The sequence below is a fragment of the Mugil cephalus genome, chromosome 12 (assembly GCF_022458985.1).
Source record: "Mugil cephalus isolate CIBA_MC_2020 chromosome 12, CIBA_Mcephalus_1.1, whole genome shotgun sequence".
NCBI lineage: Eukaryota > Metazoa > Chordata > Actinopteri > Mugiliformes > Mugilidae > Mugil > Mugil cephalus.
The window spans coordinates 5120934-5146307 of NC_061781.1; the positions used below are offsets into that span (position 1 = coordinate 5120934).

Sequence of the window (25374 nt, forward strand, 5' to 3'; positions counted from 1 at the left end):
TGTGTTCGTCACTCACTGGTTAGGCATTTCCAATTCATGTTCAAGTTATGCAAAACACATACAAATGTAAAAGGAGTGCCAAACATACACATCCACAAAACTTGTATATCAGCAGTTCATTTTTACATTTTTAACATTTCAAATAAAATAAACAAAATATATCTTACAAGGACTTTTGGGATGTCCCATGTTCCAGTATGAGTCCATATTGTAAACATTAAATTAAAACAAAAAGTTAAAAAATGACAAAAAATAAATTCACATTCAACTGCAGGCAGTTTGGTTCATACTACAAAGTCCTCTGCATTCACCAACAAGAACAGAGTCATCTGAGCGGTTTTGCAGATGAGAGATGGTTGAAAAGTGTACAGTCAGCACTGTACGGGGAGAAGAGGAAGGTAGCCAGGATAGTTCCCTGAGGGGCTCCCATGCTGCAGACAACCGATTCAGATACAAAGTCCTGTGTCCTCACACTGTCTGTTGGTCAATAGTTCAGTATCCAGGATGTGAGACGGTGGTCTATTCTTACTTGAACACACTACAGACATCAAGAAACACAAGTGAGAAACTTTTCCAGGAGGTAGATGTCGGTAATACAGAGGATAACAGCATATTCCCTCTGAATAACTGGTATCATACACATTTAAAAAAAAAAAAAAAATGTTTATGTCCGAGTCCCCATTAAATTATGAAAAGTCATTATACATGAACCAAAACATTTCCTCAGAAGACTAAGGTTGTTTAACATCTGCTGGCGACCTGTCCAGGGTGAACCTCGCCTCTCGCCCGATGAGAACTGGGATAGGCTCCAGCAACCCCGCAACCCTAGTGAAGGATTAAGCAGTATGGAGAATGAGATGAGATGAGATGAGATGAGATGAGATGAGATGAGATGAGATGAGATGAGATAAGAAGAGAATTCTGTGAATCGTGACTATAGATTAGACTAAGATAGATAGTAAACTTAATTAGCCAGAGAAATACTTGTCACGTATGTTAGTTGTTAGTAAATGAATATAAAATTTAGTAAGCGAAAAATGTATGAAAAATAGTATGTTAGTAAAATGAAATAAAAAAATATAGTGTAAGCGAAAAATGTATGAATTATCTAATGTACAAAAGGACAAAAATAGCGGGCAAAACAGTGTTCAAGGTGTCACACAATAATTTTATACGTTTTAAACACTGTAGTATTTCCGGTAAAGACATAAACATCAAACGGTCATTTGATGACGTCAGAGTGGCACACAGCTAACACAGCTGTGTGAGCTTGTGTGTGCGCGTATGCGGCGCGTGGCTGAGTGACAGTCGCTAGCTTCCACACAAGGAAGTGGAGCCTGAAACTGAAGCCAGAAACGCACTCACAGTCGTCGACTTTCTTCACAAGGTAAGTCCATCAGCAGGTTAGCGACAGTCTGCGGCCACTTTTTTTTGTTCGAGGACAAAGACTGAACGGGTCGACTGAAGTGCCTCCAAGCCCAGTGTGTGTTTTAAGCTAGCCGTCGGTGAAATAGAGGGACGCTAGGCTTCAATCATTATGTTGATTCCAGTGACACACAACGCAGAGAGCCTCTCGCTTTTGACTTGGTCGTGATTTTAGAAGTGATAGTGCAGCAGACGCTACAGGATCTAGTGTACAAGAGGAATAAATATATGGAGCGTTTCCAGCGTTCAGCGCGGTGGCCTCGGTTAAGGAAGCGCGTGAAGTTTCAGATGCTTTACTCAGCCTCAGCAAACAGCACAAGGTCTCAGCATAGCGCTGCCTTGGTGCTGCTAACGCGCGTCAATTGGAAGTCATTTTCTATTAAATCTGGTGACATGGGCCAGTACAGATTTCAGCTGAGGTGGCCTGAACTTCTTTCAGCGCTCCAGTGACGTCTTGAAGCTCAGCCAATCACACGCGTCTGATTCCCTGCATCCACTTCCTCCCTCAAACTTTAGATTTGTCATTAACTAGTTCCCATTTAACCCATTTAACCCCAACCCTTTTTGACTTTAATAACATTAACAAAAACAATGTAGCTTGGGAGATATTGCCACAGGTTGTGGGATTACGAGATGTTTGTGCATTTTTCAACCTTTGACAAAATAACATCAACTAGTGCTTTAGGACTGATGCCTCACAGCAAGAAGGCTCTGGGTTTGAATCCATCAGCCGAATGGGGCCTTTCTGTGTGGTGTCCTATATCCTATAGAACATATCCTATCTCCTTTCTGACCTACAAACACAGTAGCGTATTTTTTTCTAGCCTTAGGCAAGATATAAGGTCCTGTGTGTGTGGGGAAGGAGAGCTCCCTTACACCTGAGCAGAACTGAACCACCATCCAGAAGAAGGGCAAATCATTTTTGTGACACCAAAAAGGGCCAATAGTGGATCAGATTCTATAACGGTGTTGGCCAGTGAGAGAACTTTTCAAGGCTGGGACATGCCCAGAACATATGGATTAATGAGCAATTTGGACTTTGATATTTGTCCCAGTGGGGACTGATATGTGGGAATATGTTAAGATGGTCTCAGTTTAGATACATGGGCTCTGTGGACAACTTTAAATTTGAGCATGGAGTGGCGAGCGCACATAGGGGTGGAATGTACTTGTTTGAGAACAGCGTCCCACAGGTCGTCTGAAAGTGATAGGCTGATATCCTGCTCCCAGGCAGTTGTTAAGAGAGGCTCCTTTAAGCTCAGATATCAGATTGTATATGGTGGATACTGATCCCTTTGCAAGAGGCTGGAGCCAAAAGGAGTTTGTCAGTGGGTTTGGGGACACGCAGTTTTGGAAAGCAGGGTATTAGGGACCTAACATCATGCCTCACCTGTTGGTATTGGAAGAAGTTGAAAGATGTCAAGTTCAATTTTTTAGACAGATCACTGACTGCACAAATCTTTGAAAGTTTTATACCTGTTTTTCTGCCGTTCAAGAAATGCTGCGTCTTGCGTTGATGGAGGGAAAGACTGAATAGATGCTATTGGGCACAAAAGGGATGGTAGCTGCAAGTCGGAGGGGGAGGTGGGTCGCACTGTTGTAGGAAAGGCATTTAGATCGTTCCTCTGTTAGCATTATCAGATGCCTTTTCAGAAAGTGTACATTGCAGTAGTACTTTAGTTGTATTTCAGGACTGACTTGCATATTCTGCACGTCAGTGGGCTTCATCTTTATAGAAGTATTTCCACGTTGTGTCTCTTTTGCCACTTGGGTTATTATTTTTTTCTACTTCCTGCTTGGCGACTTTCGCCGACATTTCGCCTAAGATGAGTCATACAAATGTTTGTATCTCCGAACCTCCTCAGTTAAACTTTCTTGGCTGTGTTCCATCTTCATTGATCCAAAAGAATGGATTCAAAAATTGCGGAGACGGAGAAGCAGACGAAATACTAAAGCCGAAAAAAGCTACTACCAAGTGGACCAATTGCAGCTGTCGCGCTCTGCGTCGCTGTGGACGCACATCAGCTATGGTGTTAGGGTGTGTGTATGTGCTGCGCTGCCGTCGTAGCTGTGGTGTCAAATTGACGCCTGAAGTCTAAACCGCCTGTTATGCTACTGTTCTGTTAGATTCTTGCTAGTGTTTTGCGTTGGTCCTGTAGCTTTGCTGTTGGGGGCAAAAACTGGACAAAGGTGACTGAAAGCTGTCAATACGTGGCTATTGTCTGTGCGTGTCTCTCGTTTGTGCGTCTTTGGTTCAGCACACTTCTCATGGTACACATGGTACATCCTATTAGGGTTGTTTACTTTCCAGTTTCGGACAGCTGTTCTAGGGTCACGCCTCAGCCCAGTTTGAGGATCCATGTCTTCTAGAGAAAATGACCATGACTCTTGAGAAGCAGGAGCATGTACCACACATCCACCCTTGGTACACAGTGACTCACAGTGATGTGAAGTTCATTTGTTCTCCCCATCTCCACATTTAAACAGAGTAACCGCATACAACCAGGGATTTATTTACATTCGGAGTGAAATTAGTCTCCAAATAAGATTCCAGCTAAAAATCCAGCTACAGATTCCTGTGATTTCCTCTGTTATTAATCGCTAATAATAATTAGCCTCTTAACCCAGCCTGAAAACCTGCTTCACCTTTGTTTTTGCGCTGGAAGAGTTAGTTTAGGGCCTTTGTCATGCTCTTATAGACAATGGGCTTGTGTGTATTAAGATGAGTAACATTGTCAAATGACAAATGCAGCATAACTGCATTTACTTTCCTCGCCCTCACTTATTGGAGTCCTCAGTTCTGTTTCCTTTATGTCTCTGGCTTCTTGCTTTACATTTCATTCTTTCTTTTTCTTTCTCTCCCACTACCCCACCACTGCCACAGATATTTTTCATCCAGCTTCCCTGATTTGTGTGCCTGCCGTGTGTCCCCCCCCCCCCCCCCCCCGACGCGGGTGATGATGGAGATGAGCTGAGACGGCGCCACCGCATCTTCATGTTCTCCGTCAGCCTCTTCAGCAGGAGGATTTTTGTAATGCTGAGCTCAGATCAGCTGCCTGTTACCGTGATCATCCCCTCTCGCATCCAAACATGGCCCCTATTCCACCGGGGATCCGCTTGCTCGTGTCCTTCAACAGGGAGCAGTGGTGAGTGTAAATCTGACTCTGACTGGCTGCTTCCGTCCTTAAAGAGTCATTTCTAACAAATACCAATGTCCATGCTCCACGCCTTCATTTGTGTGCTACCTTATTGTGTGTTCTCTTTACAGGTACAGAGCTCTCACCTTTATCCTAACCTTCCTGCTATACACCAGCTTCCATCTGTCCAGGAAACCCATTAGCATTGTCAAGGTAATGCACACTATCAGCTCTTCCACAAACCCTGTAGATAATGTTATGATCATGTGCTGCATCTCAGCACTGTTCATAAAATATTTGATCTGTTCAGGCCACGTGTTAGTGTCTGTCCTAGGTAATTGGATCATGAGTGACCACCTTAAAGCCCAGGTGTGAACACACAGCCCGAATCACATTAGACCTCCTGCTCAACAGGGGCGGTGTTGATGTCCGAACATTAGTAATAAGCCTATTTTGAAATATTCTATCCTTGTAGCTGTTTATTACCAGATGGTATTTATTATGATGAAGCTGCGTGTGATTCTGTCGACGCATCGGCATGTGGTTAATTATTGATGTGGTCACGTTGATGTATGAGGAGCCGTGTGGAGTTGTCTTGATTCACCTCTATGACCTGACATCATGATGCGCAACTTCCAGGATTTTGGTCATAATCTGAGTTTTGTGCTGTGTCAATGCAAAGATCAATAAATAATAATCCAATATGTGTGCCAAAGTCATGATGCACACATAACCATAACCAGCACACAGTGCTGTTTATGGTTCTGAAACAGCTGTAGAGCTCACAGACTGTATAAAGATGGACGGTAGAACTACTCCTCAAAAGTGGAGTCAAACCAAGTAGAGCTTTCCCTGTATAGGTCATAAGCTCCACCCCCTCCATGTTAGTGAATGGGACTTGGGCTGAATTTAAATTCTTAAAAATACACGTCAAATCATTTTTTTCAAGGATAGTTTAATTCATTTTCGATATTTAATATAATGTCGATGCACGTTCAATATTTAGCATGAGTTTCTTTTTTTTTTTTAAGAACTATTTTTAAAAATAAGTATGGCGTGTAGTCCAACATTTCCTTGTAACTGGTGGAGGTAGAGCAGAGCGTAGTATTAATTAAAGGAAAACACAAGTGAGTCTGGAGGAAGTGTGGCCAGGTCATTGATATCGTGGCTCCTTGTGGTTCCACACTCGAACTGTGCTGATCAGACTCTGGCTCCAAAGTCGGAAGATGGTGCTGCGTATACCTGGAAAAATCAGTTTTGTCAATGCTTGGAAGTGGGGACACATTGTCCATATTTACACAGTCCACAGTAGAGATCCCTTAGCAGCTGTTACACTATTCTACTGCGCCCCAAATGATGTTGGTGTTGGTGACTACAGAGCTTGAAGCTGAGATCACATCTATAGTGCTGGTTGGAAACATGGAAAGACATTTTAATGCCAGGTGTGAACACAGTCACTTGTGATCAGATTACCCAGGACGGATGTTAATGCACAGTCTGAATGGGGCCTTTGTGTTCATGTATTTAACAAGGTTGAGGTGGAAGTGTTTGCCATCAACTCATAGTATGCTTTGTGTACTTTGAGCAATATAGCAGATACTCCCATTCTCTTAAAACAAATATTGTGGATTGTGTTGTTTTGCAAGAAACAGGATAACACAGGCCAGCAGCTCATGTCATAGGCAAAACAAATGGAGGAGGCTGTCACACAGGGCTATGTGACAGTGGTTTTCTCTTCAGTCAGACTTGTATAAAGATTATAGGTTAGGTGAAAAATAGGAATTGGTTTTGCCTTATTCACTGGTTATTATTTATTTTTTATTTGACAGAGCGAGCTTCATAAGAACTGCTCTGGCAGCGAACTTGTCACGAGTTCCTTGAGCAGCGGCATTGGCCAGCATCCTCCCCCCCAATCGCTCCACACAGAAAGGGACTGCGGCTGGAAGCCTTTTGGTTTGTTTCCGTTTCACTCTCCTGTTGAAGCTCTCGTGTCTGTGCTATTTGTATGGTGTGTGTAGAGGTAGAACCACAATGCATAGTACACTTATTTTGCTTTAGTATTACTGCCTCCTAAATAAAAAGCTAAAATATTACATATAAAAATAAATGTGCTCAAGCAAACACTTTTTTTCTGTAACATTGATAAAAGAAGAATTTGCCGGCATAACGATCAGAAAATACACTGCAGATGATCTGTCTGTATGCACAGTCCGTAATCAAACTATTTCTCTTTCTCTTAGATAAAAGCAACTATAAACAGCTATTGGGATACATGGACCTCTCTTTCCTTTTTGCCTACGCAGTTGGAATGTACCTCAGGTGAGATGGCATGAATGGAAAGGGAAGTTTTATTCCTTCAGATGTAAGTTACAGCAGCCAGTAAAAGAATAAAAGGTACCAGTGTGTATAAATGCTATAAAAGCAAGTCAGCAAGAGGAAAAGAGGCAGCGTGAGTAACAGAGAAACTCGGTAGATAAGGAATGATAACTCAGACTAATGCTAACAGGCTGACGTCCAAGAAGGACACACAGCTGTGATACTCAACTCTAAGTAATATCACATGATCAGGCAGGATCTTGGAGCGGAGAGAACTTGATGGAGAGCTGGAAAGCCTGTGGGCAGATAATGTGTTGAAACCTCAGGTAGCAGGAAAATTAAGAAAGCTGGCTCCCATAGACCATTTTGTCTTAGCTTTGCACAGTACTTGCTGTGTCATAATTTAGTTTCTCCTGTTTAGGAATCAGCTCTACTCTTATATGATTTTATTCCAATAAGTGGATTTGTTCACAAGAGGCAGCGCAAATGTTGTTAATTCCTTTAAAAAAGTGTTTAATGTAAATGTTTTTTAATTCTCTATTTGCTTTTATGTGACAGAAAATTCATGAGACAAAAGAGTTCGAATTCAGTTAGCAATTTATTTTAAGAAAATTACATAAATTGCTATGGTTGAAATGATGTCATCACTGTGCGGCCTTGCAGCGGCATCATCGGGGAACGCCTGCCCATTCGGCTGTACCTGACGGTGGGCATGCTGACCAGTGGCCTTTTCACCTGCCTGTTTGGCCTGGGCTACATCTACAACATCCACAGCTTACAATTCTATATATTTGTCCAGGTGAGTGTAGAGCTATGGTTTTAATGAAAATTGTAATATATGCAGCTTTTCTCAGACGTCTTGAAACTGATTCTCAGGGACTCAATAAGATAACTAGTTCTTATGGCGTTATGTAAGTAGCACTCACAAGCGGATGCGGGATGTCATTTAATCTTGTTTAAACTGTAAAAGCCTATTCCTGAGTATGTTTGCTCTGAAAACATACTTTGCGTTGAAAACAATTCAGCCTTTTGTCAATGACAGATTGTGATCATGCCACATAGTCTGTAGCTTGAAATGTGTAATTCATGCACAGGTTACCCAGGTTACTTTGCTTTAGGTGAAAATATCTGCTTGAAGCACAGAGGTAAGAAGCTGTGCTGTTGGAGCTGGCAGGATAAAAGGAATCATAAAAATAGATGGCACTGTAAATAGATGTGTGCACATGCACACAAGGACACATTTATGTTCCTAATGATTTCAGACACAGTCACACAAGTAAAATGTGAACAACTAATAAAGTATCTGAACAAAACCTGGATCCATAAAATGATTCAACCTTTTGTTAATCTTTCAGGTGGCCAACGGTTTGGTCCAAACAACTGGCTGGCCCAGTGTAGTGACCTGTATTGGAAACTGGTTTGGAAAAGGAAGGTACGCATCAATAATTTCTGACTCTTTACTAGTAGCAGTTTAGAACACAATGGACTTTTCTCTATACTCATCCTCTTAGATCTTAATGCTGCATTTGATACGGTCAATCCCAATATTTTACTACAGGACCTTGAAAGTGTGATCAAGATTAAAGGAACCACATTAGACTGGTTTGAATCATATGTCGGACAGATTCCATCAACATTTATTCTTCCACTTATACAAAAGTAAGGAGTTCCACAGGGTTCTGTGCTAGGACCAATATTTTTCACATTATACATGCTTCCGTTCCATTATTAAGAAACACTGCATAAATAATATTTATCAGTTAAAATATTTACCTACGAGGCTTAATTAAACAAATCAGCTGGTTAAACTCCAAGCATGCCTTAAGGCCATAAAGGGTTGAATGTCCTGTAATATATGACCTGTAATTTTCTACCCTTAAGCTCATGGGCCATATTTTGCCTTAAACATCTCAGAGATTCATTATCTAATAATTTAGTTTCTCTGGATGGAATTATCTTGACGTCAAGGATTACTGTGAGAAACCTTGGTGTTGTATTTGACCAGGGTACGTCCTTTAATACACGCATAAAGCAAGTGACCAGGACTTCTTTCATTTGCGTGATATCATCAAAGTGATGCTGAAAACCTGGTTCATTCAATTCATTACTGTCTCGCTGTTCAAATAGTTCTTTAAAAAGCCTCCAGTTCATTCAGAATACTGCAGCAAGAGAACTGACAGGAGTTGGCAAGAGAGATCATATTACTCCAGTTTTATCTTCTCATTATGGCTCCCTTTAATTTTAAATTTCCTCCTTACATATAGGACCTTTAAAGGCATAGCTCAACCATGTCTGAAAGACCTCATTGTACAATGTCATCACAACAGATCACTTTGATTTCAAAGTGCAGGTCTACTTGTGGTTCCTAGAGTTTCTAAAAGTTGAATGGGAGGTAGAGACTTCAGCTATCAGCCTTTATAGCATAAAGTGGCATGGAGTGGCATTGTAAAGAGTGTCCTCAATGGAGGACTGTGTTGCGGTGACTGGGTTTTTTTTTTTGTGCTTTTTTGGGTCTTTTGTTCCCGGTTTGAGTTTGGGAGGCAAACACTGTCTCTACTAAGACTTTCTTCATTGATAAAGCTTATCGTAAGAGCTGGCACAGGTGACCCTGAACCATCCCTTAGTTACGCTGCTATAGGTCTAGGCTGCTGTGTGACTTCCCATGATGCACTGAGCACCTGTCCTCTGCTTTCTCTATCCCCTTTTCCCTCCTCCCCCATATTCTTCTTGAGTAGTGTGTTTCTGATCTATGGAGCTGCATACTACTCGCTGGTAGTCCTGGTCTCATCAACCTGTCCAGTCTCTATGCCTTATATTCCTACCTGAATGCAAAGTTCTCCAACACGCTAATGACACTCTAATGTTCATACGTTATACCAGTTAACTCACATGTTGTCATGATTATGACCCTGACCTCTTGTTTGAGCCCTATAACAGTAACTTTTGTGACTACTTTATGTACTCGTTAAACATTTCTACAGTCAATATTGTTAGTGTCAACTGTTTGCATTTTTAGTTTAGTCATGATTGCTTGGACTATCTTTGTATTTGCCAGTGAGGATGCAGCTTCTCAGATTTGTCATCGGAAAACTACACAGCCCATCAAATGTTTTTTCTGAAATTATTTGCATGAAACATGAGCTGAATATGACACACAATCAAGATAGCAGCTACCAAGCTATTTTACAAGCTTTCTACACTTTGTATTATCTACAAACATGTCTGCATTTTGCTGCTCTTAAATTTGCCAAGCAAATATTATAGATAGCCTGCGTAGCACATTAAACAACATGTAATCTTGACTACAAATATTAGTTAAGATCAAACAACATTAGCCGAACCTCGCCAACTGCAATTAGTTGAGTCCGTGTCTCTGTACTTTGCCCCATTTAGGGGTAGAGACTAAAGCAGCAGTCGGCATACAGTTGTAAAGACTTGTGTTCTTTTGTTCACTAAAAGATAAAAGAAATTCACTGAAAGATAAATGAGATTCATAATTTTGGGCTTATTGTTTCCAGTGACTAAGACCTAGGGCTGGACAATTATGGAAAAAATAATAATCACGATTATTTTGATTGATATTGAAATCACGATTAATAAACACGATTATTCATTAATTTAAAAAAAAAAGTATTTATTGAACCACTGAAACTTTAAATATAACGTTTTATAGCATAAAGTGGCATGGAGTGGCATTGTGAAGAGTGTCCTCAATGGAGGACTGTGTTGTGGTGGCTGTGGCTGAAGTTGACGCGCTTTTTTGGGTCTTTTTCTCCTTCAGTACTTTGTCATAGACCACTTTACGGCAGGACTTTAAATGGTTAAATAAATTTGTCGTGTTGCTTTGGGGTGCGGACACGACGGCGCCACAAATTTTGCAAACAATCTCCTTCTGCTCCACGTCCGACAATTTGAAGTCAGAATGTCTCCCAGTGACCGAAGTTGTCCTACCTTTCTTTTCAGCTATAGGCTCAGGCTGCTTTCTGCCATGTTGTCAATGCTCCTTCCACAATTGATCCACACACGTCACACGCTGCTGCAGCTGCACGCGACAGAGGTGCATTCGTGGTGCTTTTACAGTGCAGGAACTTGCAAACACGCTGCGCGGCACATTAATCGTTTTTCTTCGATTACAGTGTTTTTATGATCGTGCGAAGCCAAAATCGAAAATCGCGATCAAAATTCGATTAATCGTCCAGTCCTACTAAGAACCTTTCACTTTCATAATTTTTTTGCAAACAGAATGTAGTAGAATGTATTTCACTGAGGGTTGGGATCATTTTTCTATCCTGCAACTAGGGTTGGGTGGTATCCAAATTTTGATACCTTCATACCGTCTCCACATTGTACCGCGGTATACGGTATTATCATGACTAATTAAAAATTACGAAGCACACGTCAGTTTACACAGACCACCTCGAGTGGGAGGAAGCCAGACACAGAAAAAACAAAGAGAATCTGGTGGATTTTCAAAATAAAATACCCCGTGCAAACTGCCGGTCTAAAAACAGACAAAAGCGAAACTTATTAACTACGTAGCATATTTACACATGTAGAAGCATGTATAGAAGGACATACACCGGGAAAATGGCCAAAGCTGAGCAAGTAAACAAAGTCTGGGCTAAACGCTCGCTTCTGAAATGGTCCCGGTAGGACGGGCCCGACAGCATCACCAAACTGTTGGCTTGTGCCTAGACCGTTCAATTTCGAAACTGAATACCAAACACTAATGATGAAACAATAACAACATAATGTGCACAATATTAACAACTTTTATTAGCAACAGCTTAAGAAGTGAAAATACAACAGTCAAACAATTAAATTAACATAACGATCCAGAAAAGTTTTTCCGCAGAATGCGCTGCACACACATCAATTAAATGAAACCACAGGCTGAGCAACTTTGAATAACAAAAAAGAGCAGCTTATAAAAAAATGCAAATGCAACAGTTGAACAATTAAATGAACCTGACCATCCAAAACAATTGTTGCGCAGAATGCGCCACACACACCGACAGTGGACATAGAATCATTTTTAGGAACTGAATTAATTATATCTTACATTTAATCCTTATCTCCTATATAAGTGCATTTTTTTTATGACTCTAATGACGGTATTGAAACTGATGCCGTTGCTTTTGAAAGACACCGCTGGTATAGCTTTTTACCGTGTTACCGCCCAACCCTACCTGCAACCCTTCTGAAACAATTGAAATTTGACTCTGACACCCTCATCTTTTTGTGTTGCTCCTGTCTTGTCTCCCTGTCAGGCGTGGACTAATCATGGGGCTGTGGAACTCCCACACCTCAGTTGGAAACATCCTGGGCTCTTTGATCGCAGGTTACTGGGTCTCCTCCAACTGGGGCATGTCCTTCATTGTACCAGGTCTCATTATCGGAGCCATGGGCGTGGTCTGCTTCCTCTTCCTCATTGAGCGTGAGTACAGCCTCTTTATTGACTGGCTGGATGGTCATAAATGCAAGTTTTTTTTGTCAGTGAGTGTTTGTTTTTCTCTGCCGGGAACAGAGAAGGTCAATGTCTTCATTTCACACACTTGCACATGGACCTCTGGTGATAATTTCACTTTCTACTGATTTATTATATATTCTGCAGTCTGTTTTCATTTCTTCTTAGTTTTTCTGACAGTTTTGTGTAATTGTTAAATTTTGTAGTCCTCTTGGTCATCACAAACTTTTAAAAACTCCTGATTCCTTGTACCAAGCAGCATTCCTCCTGCATGACCATAGCCTGTTACTGGCTTCTTGATATGTCATGTAATTGTCACTGTAATTTTGATTTATCTTGTGTTTTTATTTTGCTGTCTTTGGACTTTGCCCTTTTGTACACCTCTTGTCTTTATTATCTCATCACTCACTGCCTACATTTGTATAACCTCAGGTTTGTTCAGTAACCAATGTGTTTGAGTCATCCCTGGATACATGGCCATCACTCAGTATGTTTACATGCACGTGAAAAAAACTAATTATTGCCTTAATCCCACTTCAACTGGACAATTTAAGTGAATGTGAACACGTTACTCCGGCTAAAATAGAAGTTCTCCGTCTCCAATTATGACAGTAATGTGAGTGGGAATCGATTTTCTCCAGCATGTATATGTTTAATTGGACTATAACTGAACGAGGCGTGTGCACATGCACTACAGCCGCTGCGCTAGCATATGACCCAAGAAAGCCGGTCGCAGAAGAAGAAGGTGAACAGAGCTGGTAGAAGAACCGCCTGAGGGTTAGCGCACATCTTATCTGCACCGTAATGTACGAGATTAAAAAGCCTGAGCTATTATCCATCTTCTTGTTTGAAATGCTGGTCTGCAGCATGAACAACTCTTGTTTATTATATGACGTAACAGATCAATCAGAAAGGGGGCCGTACTAACATGGTATTAACCCACTGAAAAGACATATATCACAGGACATGTTCCCGTCAGTTATTTGATTTTCTCCGTTGCATGTGAACTGGGACACGGACCACATTCAGAAAGTCAAATTTTGAGCATAGCTCAATTAAGCTGTGCATGTAAACACACTGACTGAATGTAACATAGATATTAGAGTATTTTGTGAAGTCAGCTGGCTTTCCCTGGGTATTATGGAGAAGTGTCTATAAAACTTATGAAATCTCTTTCCCTCTCTAGATCCTAATGACCTAAAAAGCATGTACGCTCAAAATTCATCTCCAGGCAACAATGTGAGTAAACTTGAGTTTTTTTTAATTATTATTTTCTGGCATTTATTGGGAAATAAAAATGTGTTATTCTCCCTTCACTTAATCTAGATGATTTATTCTTCTGTCTTCACTTAAAATGTCACTGATCCAAACTAAATCTAAGAATATGTTCCCCATGAGAGGATTGGTCACATGCTACCACGAGAGTCATAAGCTCACAAAGAGCTCACACGGTACCAATTATATCTTGTGAAATGATATTATATAACTACATACGTTATGCAAAAAATCGTATAACTGTGAGGTGAGGTACAAACATACATTTATTATTTTGATAAAATCTCCATGGCTGTTTAGTTTATAGATGTGGTTGGTTAACACACAGAAGTGTAGTCAGTCTCCATGTCAAGGCAGCAGGTATGAGCTGAACAGTTTCAACTGGAATAGGTTTTTCTAATAATTTAATTAACCTTTTCCGCAAATAGGTTCAAGACAAGAGTTGGAATGGAGTGAGGCACACCGACGTACAGGTGCAGTACAAGGACAACAATAGCCAGGTATGTGTATTCTAATACTGTATGTGTTGTATGCCGTTTTCTATTTAAGTGATACTAAATGTTTACGACGACAAAAGCAACGTCAAAGTGAGAAGGAAGGCATTGGAGTACATTAGCTGTTTGCCTGGAGGCGGCCTAACAGTCCACCTAAATGAAATGAACGAATCCACCTAAATCCATATTGTTCCAAGTCCTGACCACTTCAGAGCAGTGAGAAAAAAATTATGTCGTGTGAGATAACTGCGGAAAATGTAATATAATTAAAGTAGGAGCCCATTGCCTTCAGGATGAAACATACACACAGGACCTTTTAAAGACAAAATGCACCTAGAAACACTTTTAAAATTGTGTTTGTTGTTTTTGTTGTGTCTCAGTCCCACAGATACCAACATGAGATAACTGTAAGTGTCTCAATATACTCGAAATAGATCTGTGTCACGCTGATGAAAGTCTACATTCCCAATTATAAATCTTCTAAATGAATCAAACACAGAGCAGTATGTTTCTGCGCAGTAAGCACTGCTTGTTTCCTAAATAGTCCACCAACACCAATTCTTACTAGGAAGGAGAAAATATCATATAAAAAATCTGAAAGTAAATTTCATTCAAAAAGCTTTAATACTGTAGTGACAATGAATAATGAGAAATAGTTGTGATACCTAATCAACTATTAATTGTGTGGCATGATCAAAAGGTGGATTGTCCTGGACAACAATGCAACACCTTTCAATTTTCCATGTCGTTGTGATCCATCCAGGTCTACTACTATGACAGTGTTCAATACAGGAAGGTCAGTTCTTTGGTGGATTCCAGGTTTTTTAACTGTGTCTCCAGTGAAGGTCATGTCTGTGGATGCTGGGTGAAATCATTCTTAGACTGAATCCAAATATCTTCTCTCTGGAACTGTTCACTGAGTCTTTGTGGATAACTTTTCATAGATGAAGTCTGTGGCTCTGCATCAGTCAGAGCCTGTGCAGCCTTGAATGGTAGCTTTTATGGACTTGGACGCCTGTTAAGAGTTCAGATCTACAAGCAGTAAGAAAATGGGGCGTTGTGGATATCGGCTTCATGGTTTCTTGAACCTTTTTGGTAGATAGTTGGTTTGGGTTTACTATGTGCAGTTACTTTAAAAAAAAATAAATACAATGACAGTTTTATCTTTGAGGCTTTGAACGTATTTGTCTGTCTGGTAAACCCTGTCCAGCTTTAACACCAAACTGGTTTGCACAAAAAAAGAGGATAATTGTGTGTAATTGGGGGGAAACGATCTTGAATTTCTTTCCAAATCAACGTTCAGCTACGTCTCGTCGGCATGTTATTTACAGGTGTAGTTGAACTGATAAGCTGATGAAGTGGGCTTGATATATGGGACTGAAATAAAATCACTACTAAAGACTGATGCCTGTTGTTTCTCTTCACTCTCTCCCTCAGAGTTACGACACAGAGCTGCTTCTGCCCAGGGACGATACGCACGTTGCAGTGAAGTCTGTGGTTGTGAAGAGTGAATCGGAACCTTCTGCCATCAGCTTCACAGGAGCACTAAGAATACCAGTCAGTCACACACCTCGACACAACACCTGCTTTCTGATGTGTTTATGAATAAGGAGGAGTTTTAATTGGGGTCCAACATAATATTGAGTTGGAAGCTGATGTACACATACACAGATTGAGAGGCATATTGGTTAGAACATCTATTTTATGCATGAAGCAAATTATTTTTTTCGCAACGATTGTCAGACAGATTATGTCAATAACAATTCTCAATATTAAAATTCCAGTGGGTCAGAAGTTCACATGCAGGCATTTATCTGAGCCTTTTTTGGAAAATTTCAGAAAAGTATCACAAAGCTTTATAAGCTTCTGATATCGCTTGAGTCAATTGGATGTATTTAAGGCACAGCTTAAGAACTCTTTGCCTCTTTGTCATGTCTTAAAGGAAGAAAAAAAAATCAAATTGTGGACCTCCACAAGTCAGGTTCATCCATGGGATCAATTTCCAAATGTCTGAAGATGCTACGTTTGTCTCTAACACCAATACTATACTCCATAGGACCACACAGCTGTCATGCCACTCAGGAAGGAGACATGTTCTGTCTCCTAGATATACCTTTTTTTTTTTAAGAAAAGCACAAATTCATCCCAGAACAACTGTGTAACACCTTGTGAAAACACTGGATACATCAGGAACAAACATATCTATATCCACAGTAAAGGGTGAACTAAGGAAGTGAAATTTCTGACCCATAGGAAACGTGATGACAGGCGTAAATGTAAAAATACATCTTTCTCTCACACTAAAATAAAATAAAGTAGTGAAACCTAAATCAGGTCAGGTGAAGGTAATTACCGTAAGAGGTTGTTAATTTTTGGTGTTGGTCTCTGCAGGGTGTGATTGAGTTCTCTCTGTGTCTGCTGTTTGCCAAACTGGTCAGCTACACCTTCCTGTTCTGGCTTCCACTATACATCACTAAAGCAGGTGAGGACCAAACCGGATACTGGTATCCACACACTACACACGCAAAATGTCCCTCCTTTGAAGTTCATCATGTTATTCTCCTTCATTTGTGTCTGTTTGTGATTTGAACTTAAGAGTTGTGCTGCAGCTGCTCAGACATGGAAACCTATTCCATGGAGTTCTCTTACATTAGTGCCAGTTGAAGTTGGGAACTCTTCAGCTATGGTGTCAGCAGAGCGCTGGTGATTTTTAGCACCGTGAGGTGATTGAACAGTCTTCAACCCTTATGGCTGAATTGTTGGTCTTCAACACTTCTGTTTTTTTGATAATATCACTTAAAGTTGACTGTGAAATATCCAGCAGGGATGAAAGTCTAAGTGAAACTGTCCAGTTGCAATAGTGCCATCCGATCACAGAACCACTCTTGAAGTCGCTGAGCTTCTCTGTACAAACCATGTTCTCCATGTTTGCACATGGAGATTATGTGATTTTATACAGTTGCAGCAAAAGATCTGATTGAAACACCTGAAATCATGGTGTGGCCGAGTTCTTTAGTCCATATAGAGGTACATTATACATGGTACATTATACATGGTACATTATACATTACATTATATTGAGACCTTGGTAGTATCAAGTTTCAAATGCTAAAAATAAATATCAATAAAATCATTTATGCAGAGTAGAGTTGTACTCCATCATGGACGCTACATGCTGTCATTTCATTTTTAATATATCTTTCCACTGTACTTAAACACATCTGAACAAGATGAATGAAAACAGATACAACTAGAAAAAAAAAAAGATATAACTGTAGCTGGTCACAGCGTGGCGCTATTGTGACAGTGTGTGATTATATTCAACACTCCAGCATGAGCTGGCTTTTACAGCTTGTGAACTTTTCGATCTGTAACAGGCCGTTGAAAGAGTGGATGAGGCTGACAGAAAGTTTTCCACCAGGCTCATTGTTAATTACCTCAAACACACTGGCCTTCCGCCTAACCGAGCCTGGTTTTATGGGTTTGTAAGGCAAACATTTTAGTTGAGTTGAGAGGACTTCAGTCGGAGCCGTCTGGTTTTGAAATAATCTTAATGTCCTTACATCAATCAGCCATAACATTGCGACCGCCTGGTTGTAATCACTGCTCAAGTGATTAACACCGAGTATCATTTTGTCAAGGCACATGTGAGTGAATGGGATGGAAAAAATGGGCAAATAGAAGGATTTTAGCCACTTTGGCAAAGGCCAAGTTTTGATGACCAGACGACTGGGCCAGAGTTTCTCCAAAACTGGAGGTCTTGACAGGTGTTCCCAGTCGGTACATGGTCGCCCAAGGAAAGAAAAGTGGTCGCCAGCGTCAGGGTCGAACCTTCCTGGAATTTTTTTGCATGATCTCGGCCCGTTGGCAGTTTGTGGCCGTGTGGGTTGAATCACATTGTTCTTACCCTGAGCATCGCGTGGGACCAGCCCACACAGTTTCATCGCGGCCGCCAATGTGTTAAAGAGGAGACTGCTACAGCGAGAACTGATGTAACAGATTGTTGTGTTTTTGCATATCTCAGCTCACCTGGACGCCAAGAAGGCCGGGGATCTCTCTACGCTGTTCGATGTGGGAGGAATTGTCGGTATGTGCTTTTGTTCTTTTTTTTTTTTTTTCTTTTCTTCTGTGTGTTTTTATTGTTCAGGTGTTATGTATGTTGTGGGGACCAGTTTTTTGAATGCTTTTTTTTTTTACGTCGCATGCGAACTCTCCGTGTCAGTTGTTGTCAGAACGCGTACACAATTACTGTGAAGAATATGATGCGATTTATCTGGCTCACTGCGTGTGTTTTGTGGGGTTGGGGGCTCATGTGCACTCAGGTGGGATCTTGGCGGGGGTGATATCTGATAAACTGGGGAAGAGAGCCACCACCTGTGCGGTCATGTTACTGCTGGCTGCTCCTACGGTGAGTTTCTACTGCTACACTCATCTGTCTTAACCCTGTTTTGGAAGAAGCGTAAAGCCGTGAAACTTCAGTTACTGAAAAATCTAATCGGCAAATATTCAACAGGATAATACGAGGCCTATTTAATGTCATTTGACAGCACATTTTGAGATGAGTGAGTTATGAATAATAATGTGAAAATGTTGCGTTTGTCCCACAGCTGTATGGCTTCTCCATGATCAGTGAGTTCGGTCTGAGGCCCACCATTGGTAAGACCCAGCTTTCACTGCTCAACTGTGTCAAAACTGTCACTGAAAGATCAGATTAGTCAGATTAGTCCCGCTGCCTTCATACTCACCCTTTAAATGGCTTCTGGACTCAACGCAATGCACTTTAATATCGTCAGGCTCCTAAATTAACTTTTTTACCAAATCTATTTTATCTGTGCTTATGTGAAGATGTAAGTGAACTAAACTATGAACTAAACTAAACAGGTGTTTTTAAATTTTGTTGTATTGTTCCCAACGCAGTGAATTTCTGTTCTCCAAAAGAAAATTAGTAGTAGATTCCTATAGGAATACACATAATAATAATAAAAAAATAAAAAACTCACACTACCAAGCCAAGAGTTGTACTGCGTAAAACCAGACGAATAAAACCCTCTTTTGTGTGTTTGCTGATGATGTAACAGAGGTAATTTTGAAGGGCATAGTGATTTACTTTCAGCTCAGATTGACCTGAATGCGGCAAAGTTAATTGGCCTGCACTTCACAGGATGGATGGACAAATCCAAAATGTACTGTCAAAGCAGCCCAGGGTTTTTTGGGATAAAACAGGTGCAGCATTCTGCAGTGGATCTGGTAGATGTCTGATGTCAACCTACTTGAACATGAAGCGTGTGATAGTTGAAACCAAAGGCAGTAAAGGTAGTTTTTAGCAATTTGAAAATGGTGGACTGTTAAAGTAAATGTTTACATTTTCTAAATGTCTTGTAGATATTTATTTTTAAGTGTGTTGGGTGGGTGGTGTACGGAGCCAAGGTATCTGGGTACATTTTAAAGGATGTGATTCTGATTATGCGCTATGGAGCGAACCAGGCTGCCACCAGCACCAGGGGGGGTCTCAAGCAAACACGTAAATACTGTACCAACACACAAGCACACCTGCTGGGAAGGTTTTACCTTCAGCGTACCTCAGCCCACATGGGAGTGTAGATGTGGTTGGCTGTACAAACACCATGTCCAAAAACCCATAGCTATAATTTACCCAGTTTATTTTTTCACAGGGATGCTATTAGTGTGTGGAGGTCTAGTGAACGGACCGTACGCCCTCATCACAACAGCAGTGTCTGCTGATCTGGTAAGTGTGTTACCTACTGTGTCATTATGTCACTACTATGTTTGTAAATCACGTATTCATTTATCTGTTCAAACTCATCTCATTCTTCTCTATTTCGCCCTCTTTTTTAACCTTTCGCTCTAGGGGACCCACAAGAGTCTGAAAGGCAACGCCAGAGCATTGTCTACTGTCACTGCCATCATTGATGGCACAGGATCCGTAGGTCAGTACCAACGAACCACACATTCAGGGGTTTATTATTTGAATCTGTCTGGAATCTAAGAAATAAGGTCATTTCAGATATGAAACAAATAACTACTCAGACTGGTAGTGACAAAAGCAGCTACTTCAGTTGGTTTCAAAACTGTGTTTTATTCACACTCATTATTGCTACATGCATCAGTAGAATACTTATTCATATACATGATGCAGTCTTATTCAAATATAGCCGTGAAGGTTTGATATGAATGGAGTTAAAGCAGGAATACAGGAATACTGTAGGATTTCACATCAGAATTCATGTTTAAAGAGTTATTAGGAACAAAAGCACTGACTTGTTTTCTGTGTGAGTTAAAGGTGATAAATGATCCTTATGTTTTGACTTGTAGGTGCAGCCCTGGGTCCACTCCTGGCTGGACTGTTATCTGCGGGGGGCTGGGACCGGGTCTTCTACATGCTGATGACTGCTGACTTTCTGGCTCTGGTGGTGAGTGCTAGGAGAAATTGGAAATTGGAAGCAACTTTGACAAACGCTGTGTTGTGATGGCTTGATGACGGGGTCAGAGTCAAATAATTACAACCCCACGCAGGCGTGTAATAATAGAACATTAATAAGTGGGTAGATGGGCCCAACTGCAGTTTCAATGGCGTTTGGGAAATAAAAAGTGCATGTATTGGGTTGATTGCTGGATTTGATTAAGATTACGCCAAAGTAGCTTTAAGGGGTTTTCTTTTCAACAATTCTATACTTCTACATCTACAGATTTCATTGCACTAATTTACAACCCAATCCAGAGTGTGATAATGTGACCAGCGTTCCTTGCTCAATATGCCCCTTCATGATAGCTTTTTTCTGCTCTCCCATGTGGTCAATAAATAAATGAATGATTTTAAAACGAAGGCAAGCTGAAAGATAATTTTATGTTTGTGTGTGCAGCTGTTGCTACGACTGGTTTCCAAGGAGCTGACCTCATCGAAAGTCCGTCCCATATCCATTGTCGAGTAAGCTTTCACTTTTGTCTTGATCATGATTATACTCAATGCTCTGTTTCCTTTGGCTGGTAGGCTGGAGTTTAAGTGAAGAAAGAAAAATCTTAAACCTTAATTGTTAAAACAGAGTAGTTCATAACTGTCCATATATTCTACTATATATTTTTCAAATGTGTTTTGGACCAATAAAAATGGACCAGGGGTAGAAATTGGCCTCCATGCCGCAATTTGGGCACTGGTGGTGAACTTATGCCTCCCGACCATAGACTGAATAAATATGGACAATGCATCCTCACTTCCTTGCATTGGCCAAACAGATTTTTTTCCGGGGATATGGGAACTTTGTGGCCACAGTCTGACCGGTATGGCCAGAGAGTGCAGCCACACCGAGCCACAATATCAATGACTAGGCCACACTTCCTCCAGACACTTCTGCCAGTTAGAAAGAAGTGTTGGATTACACACAGGGCCGCTTTACGGAGAGGTCGGCATCCTGTTTCTAGTGTCAAATAAGGAACTAAAACAAAATCTATCCAAACAATTCACACTTGAATCATGTGCATCAACGTTATATTAACTACCTAAAATGACTGAAACCGTGAAACCATGGCCTGTACTGCAGCCAGTCACCAGGGGGAGCTCTACTCGCTTTGACTTCACTTTTGAGGAGCTGTTCCGCTTCCATCTTTTTACACTCCCAACTCATCAGCATGTTTGTTTCTCTTTCACAGGTTGAAGGAGCACTAAGCACTTTGAATGCACTGCCTCCACTGATGCACAATGATTTAAAACCACTTGTCCGAGCCTGAAATGCCTGTGGATCTGTCGGCTACTGGACTGTCCTGGACATGACACGTTAACCATACATAAGCACACGGGGACAGACCAGCATGAGCATGTGTGCACAAACATGTTCAGTAGTTGGATTTGTCCAAGAGTGCCACTACAGGAGAGATGTAGCTGAGGTTTTTTGGCTGGTGAACCAAACTGAAGATCGGCACCCTTGAGTTTGGAGCATTCACCTGCATTTACTGTACTCTGCATCAGAACGCACATGTACTCCCTCCTTAAATCTTGAACTCAGTTTGAATTTAGACAAGTGCCAGACATATAAAGCTAGCCTTATCTTTTAAATGTATGTTGGGAGTTTATATAAACTAGGTGTAGCAACTTTCACAACAGTTTTCTCATGGACCCTGCTGTAGTTAATGGCAGATGCCTTTTATTCTCATCCTCTATCATTACCACCCAACCACTAAACATCCTAAAGGACCATTTTTAATTATTGTGTAGCCTATCATGATTTCAAAGGCTTAGACTTCAGTAGGTAAGCCATATGTGTACGTGAATCCCTGTGGACGATTTGTCGCTGTTATTGTGTACTGAGGGATATGTGACATTTTTAGTTTTTGCCAGAAACGGTCGTAATTATGTGCACCATTCCCAAAAATAGCAATGGGTGAGGACGTGCTGTGTGCCTTCACCGATTAACTTAAATGTGGCCCCGTAAGAATCACTTCATTTCAGTTGCAGTTGCAAAAAACAAAACAAAAAAAAAATCCACTGTAAAACAAAGATAAAACACTTAAAGACTTTTGCACATTTAATTTAAATATTACGACAACAATGCCACTGAAAACCAAAGTGACTTCAGAGAAAACCTATCATAAGTGTTCATGGTGAAATGGTGCACACCTTCCTTCACCTGAAGTGACTCTGGTTAGGTTGCCACCATAAGACCAGTGGACTACAAAGAGCCTACAAAGCACCACCACAGACGAGGAACACGAAAAAATGTCCAAATCATTAGATTTACTACACTGTGTCAGAGTTAATCCTGTATCAGTGCTCGTACTGGGTTCACTATACATGTGGCATATATGGGGCACAATGACAAAACGCAAGCCTGTACTGATCAAGAAAAAAAAATACACATCCAAGCCTGGCTACAATATTTAAAGGACTATTTAAAGATTGAACATTATGCATAAAACAAGCATAAATTACAAACATCCCAATGTATTAGTTCTTCTTTGGTTTCCAGTGGAATTGCATTGTTTTTTAATGAAAAAATATGACGTAATAGTTTTTCCTCAGAACTTTCGTTCATCTCATAGAGAGTATAACTTTTTTTTTATTTTCTACATGTGTTTTTGCCTTGCTGTCATTTTTATTGTTCATGCACAACATGTCAGTCTGTGCAGTAGCCAGACTAATAATGCAATGATGAATGATGGGGGTGAGGTTCCTCTTCCTTTTTAATTCCGTGGCCAGTACACAACAGAACGTAGATGTCCATGATTTTAATGTCCTGTAAATTATACACCGGCCCAATATTTCTTTCTCCAACCCGCCAACAACAGCACTGGCATCAGCCGCGAGTGTTTTCCTGTGACATGGCAGCCCCAGATGAAGGGTTTCTTTCTATTACTGCACAACACTGCACGGAAGTTGCTGTTTCAGTGTCACCTTTGCCTTAATGAACCAAAGAGATTAAGGGATAATTGTGTAATTTAAATATGTGACTTCTTCTTGGGGGGGGAAAAACTTTTATTTATTTGTTATGGTTCTGTGGTGGTTTTGAATATTTTCATTTTGTTATAAAATGAAGGCATCAAATGTGTATATTCTTATATATATCTATATATAAAAAGAAACTCCAGACGGTAATGTTTTATCCTGTGTGTGGGTTGGTTTTTGAGATGATATGAATGTAAAGTCCTTGTCAGATTACATGACCAACCCATCAAACCTTGGGATCGTATTTTACAGTGCAATGGAACAAGGTTAATAGAAGTAGTAGTTGAAATAATGGCTAGTAGTAACAACATTATAACTTGGAGAAAAAAAATATTTTTTTCCCCAATTGGTGACATAAAAAACATAAAAACATAAAAAAAAGAAAAATCAACTCACTGAAAATGTTAAAATTCACGTTCTGTGATTTATTTTGTTGAATATTTATTGCATTTCATTAATTTATTGTCTATCAACAGAATAGAGAAACTGTAGTGAATCTGTTCATAGAAACATATATTTTTAAACTATGGGATCATTTCTTTTCACGGTGGTGGGAAAAAATAAACTAAATTAAAACAGAGAGGTACCACACTGCTGGGCAGTTGATTTCAGGGCAGAAAATATAGGAAATGAAAATGAAAATTGCAAATTAACTCGGTCTGTGGTTGATTGATGCTGAAAGCATTCCTGGAATAAATAAAACTCTAGTGGGAGCTTGACTTCACTCTTGGTTCTCATTTTTCTCTTTTTGCAGCGTGCTGCTGCTTGGCTGGTTAGATCTGTACACCCACTATGAATCCTGGCATGGAGAGGCCTTAAGTTTCAGCTGCAGGTGGCAGGTGTCATCCAAAATTGTAAGCTCCTGACAGACACCCACTCAGTGACACTGGCAGGCTACGGCATCATGTACACAGCCTCGCTAAAAAAAAAAAAAGCCAAACCAAAAACACTTTCAAATATTTAGTTGGACCACCTTTATCTTTGATTACAGCAGCATTCTCTGTGGCATTGTTTCGATAAAAAGCTTCTGCTATGTCACAAGATTTATTTCCATATAGTATATTCAGGTGGTCATCAGACTGCATTCTTTGGGCATGATGTTGCTGAAGCTAGACCTGACCATCTGCAGCAACCCCAGTAGACATGATCGTTCACTTCATCGGCCTCTCTTCTTGCCCTGATGAGCCCAACACTCTGGAACAGGGTAAATCTGGACTCATCAGACCACATGGCCTTCTAATGCTCCAGAGTCCAATCTTTATGCTCCCTGGCAAGCCTAAGCCTTTTCGTTGATGGTTAGCCTCACTGGTTAGTGGTTTTGTAAAAGCTACGCACCTGTTCAGTCCTAATCTCTTGAGTTCCCTCCACTCAAGGAGGTTCAAGAAGGAATGCATGACCCTGCAGAGAGGACGCTAATGCAAAGGTCCGAGGACTATGTAGATGTCTGTGTTGTTTTCACTTCAGAACCTTTGCTGTTCATCTAGGAGGCTTGTTAGGACAACTCCTTTTAACTGATTGGATTGACCGGGTTTGAATTGCTGGTTTGTCACAGCAGCAGCTTAGAACTTGCTTGGATTCTTGCATATCTGAGCCTTGTATGGATGGACAATAAATCAAGAATTCCAAGCGAAGTCACACATGTCCTCTGGAGGGTCTCAGGGGGGTGACTGTCACTGGGCGAGAGCTGGGGTACACCCTGGACAGGTCTCCAGTCTACCACTGGTTTAACAAAGAGAGACACACAACCATTCACACTCGCACCATCGCCAATGAAACTAAAGAGCATGTGTTTGGATGATGAGAACC

General features: G+C 40.7%; 1 protein-coding gene across 2 annotated transcripts; it reads left to right on the forward strand.

The window, feature by feature from the left end:
- The first annotated feature begins 1229 nt into the window (after positions 1-1229).
- slc37a1 (solute carrier family 37 member 1) lies at positions 1230-24287 on the forward strand. 2 transcript variants are annotated; one of them, XM_047600429.1, is made up of 21 exons: positions 1230-1387; positions 4310-4571; positions 4694-4775; positions 6392-6515; positions 6803-6881; positions 7542-7677; positions 8234-8310; positions 12149-12315; positions 13532-13584; positions 14049-14120; positions 14878-14910; positions 15552-15671; positions 16506-16596; positions 18139-18201; positions 18437-18522; positions 18722-18770; positions 19787-19860; positions 19984-20062; positions 20448-20545; positions 20996-21060; positions 21780-24287. In XM_047600429.1, exons 2-21 carry the CDS (start codon positions 4516-4518, stop codon positions 21793-21795), a joined length of 1620 nt encoding a protein of 539 aa, XP_047456385.1. In that variant the 5' UTR covers positions 1230-1387; positions 4310-4515; the 3' UTR covers positions 21796-24287. The 2 variants fall into 2 exon arrangements, with proteins under 2 accessions (XP_047456385.1, XP_047456386.1); XM_047600430.1 differs by lacking the exon at positions 14878-14910.
- Positions 24288-25374: the final 1087 nt, after the last annotated feature.

Coding starts and splice junctions, on each gene's coding strand:
- slc37a1 (XM_047600429.1), top strand. CDS start 4,516: ATGGCCCCTATTCCACCGGGGATCCGCTTGCTCGTGTCCTTCAACAGG. Junction 7,678..8,233: donor AATTCTATATATTTGTCCAG/GTGAGTGTAGAG, acceptor TTAATCTTTCAG/GTGGCCAACGGTTTGGTCCA. Junction 12,316..13,531: donor CTTCCTCTTCCTCATTGAGC/GTGAGTACAGCC, acceptor TTCCCTCTCTAG/ATCCTAATGACCTAAAAAGC.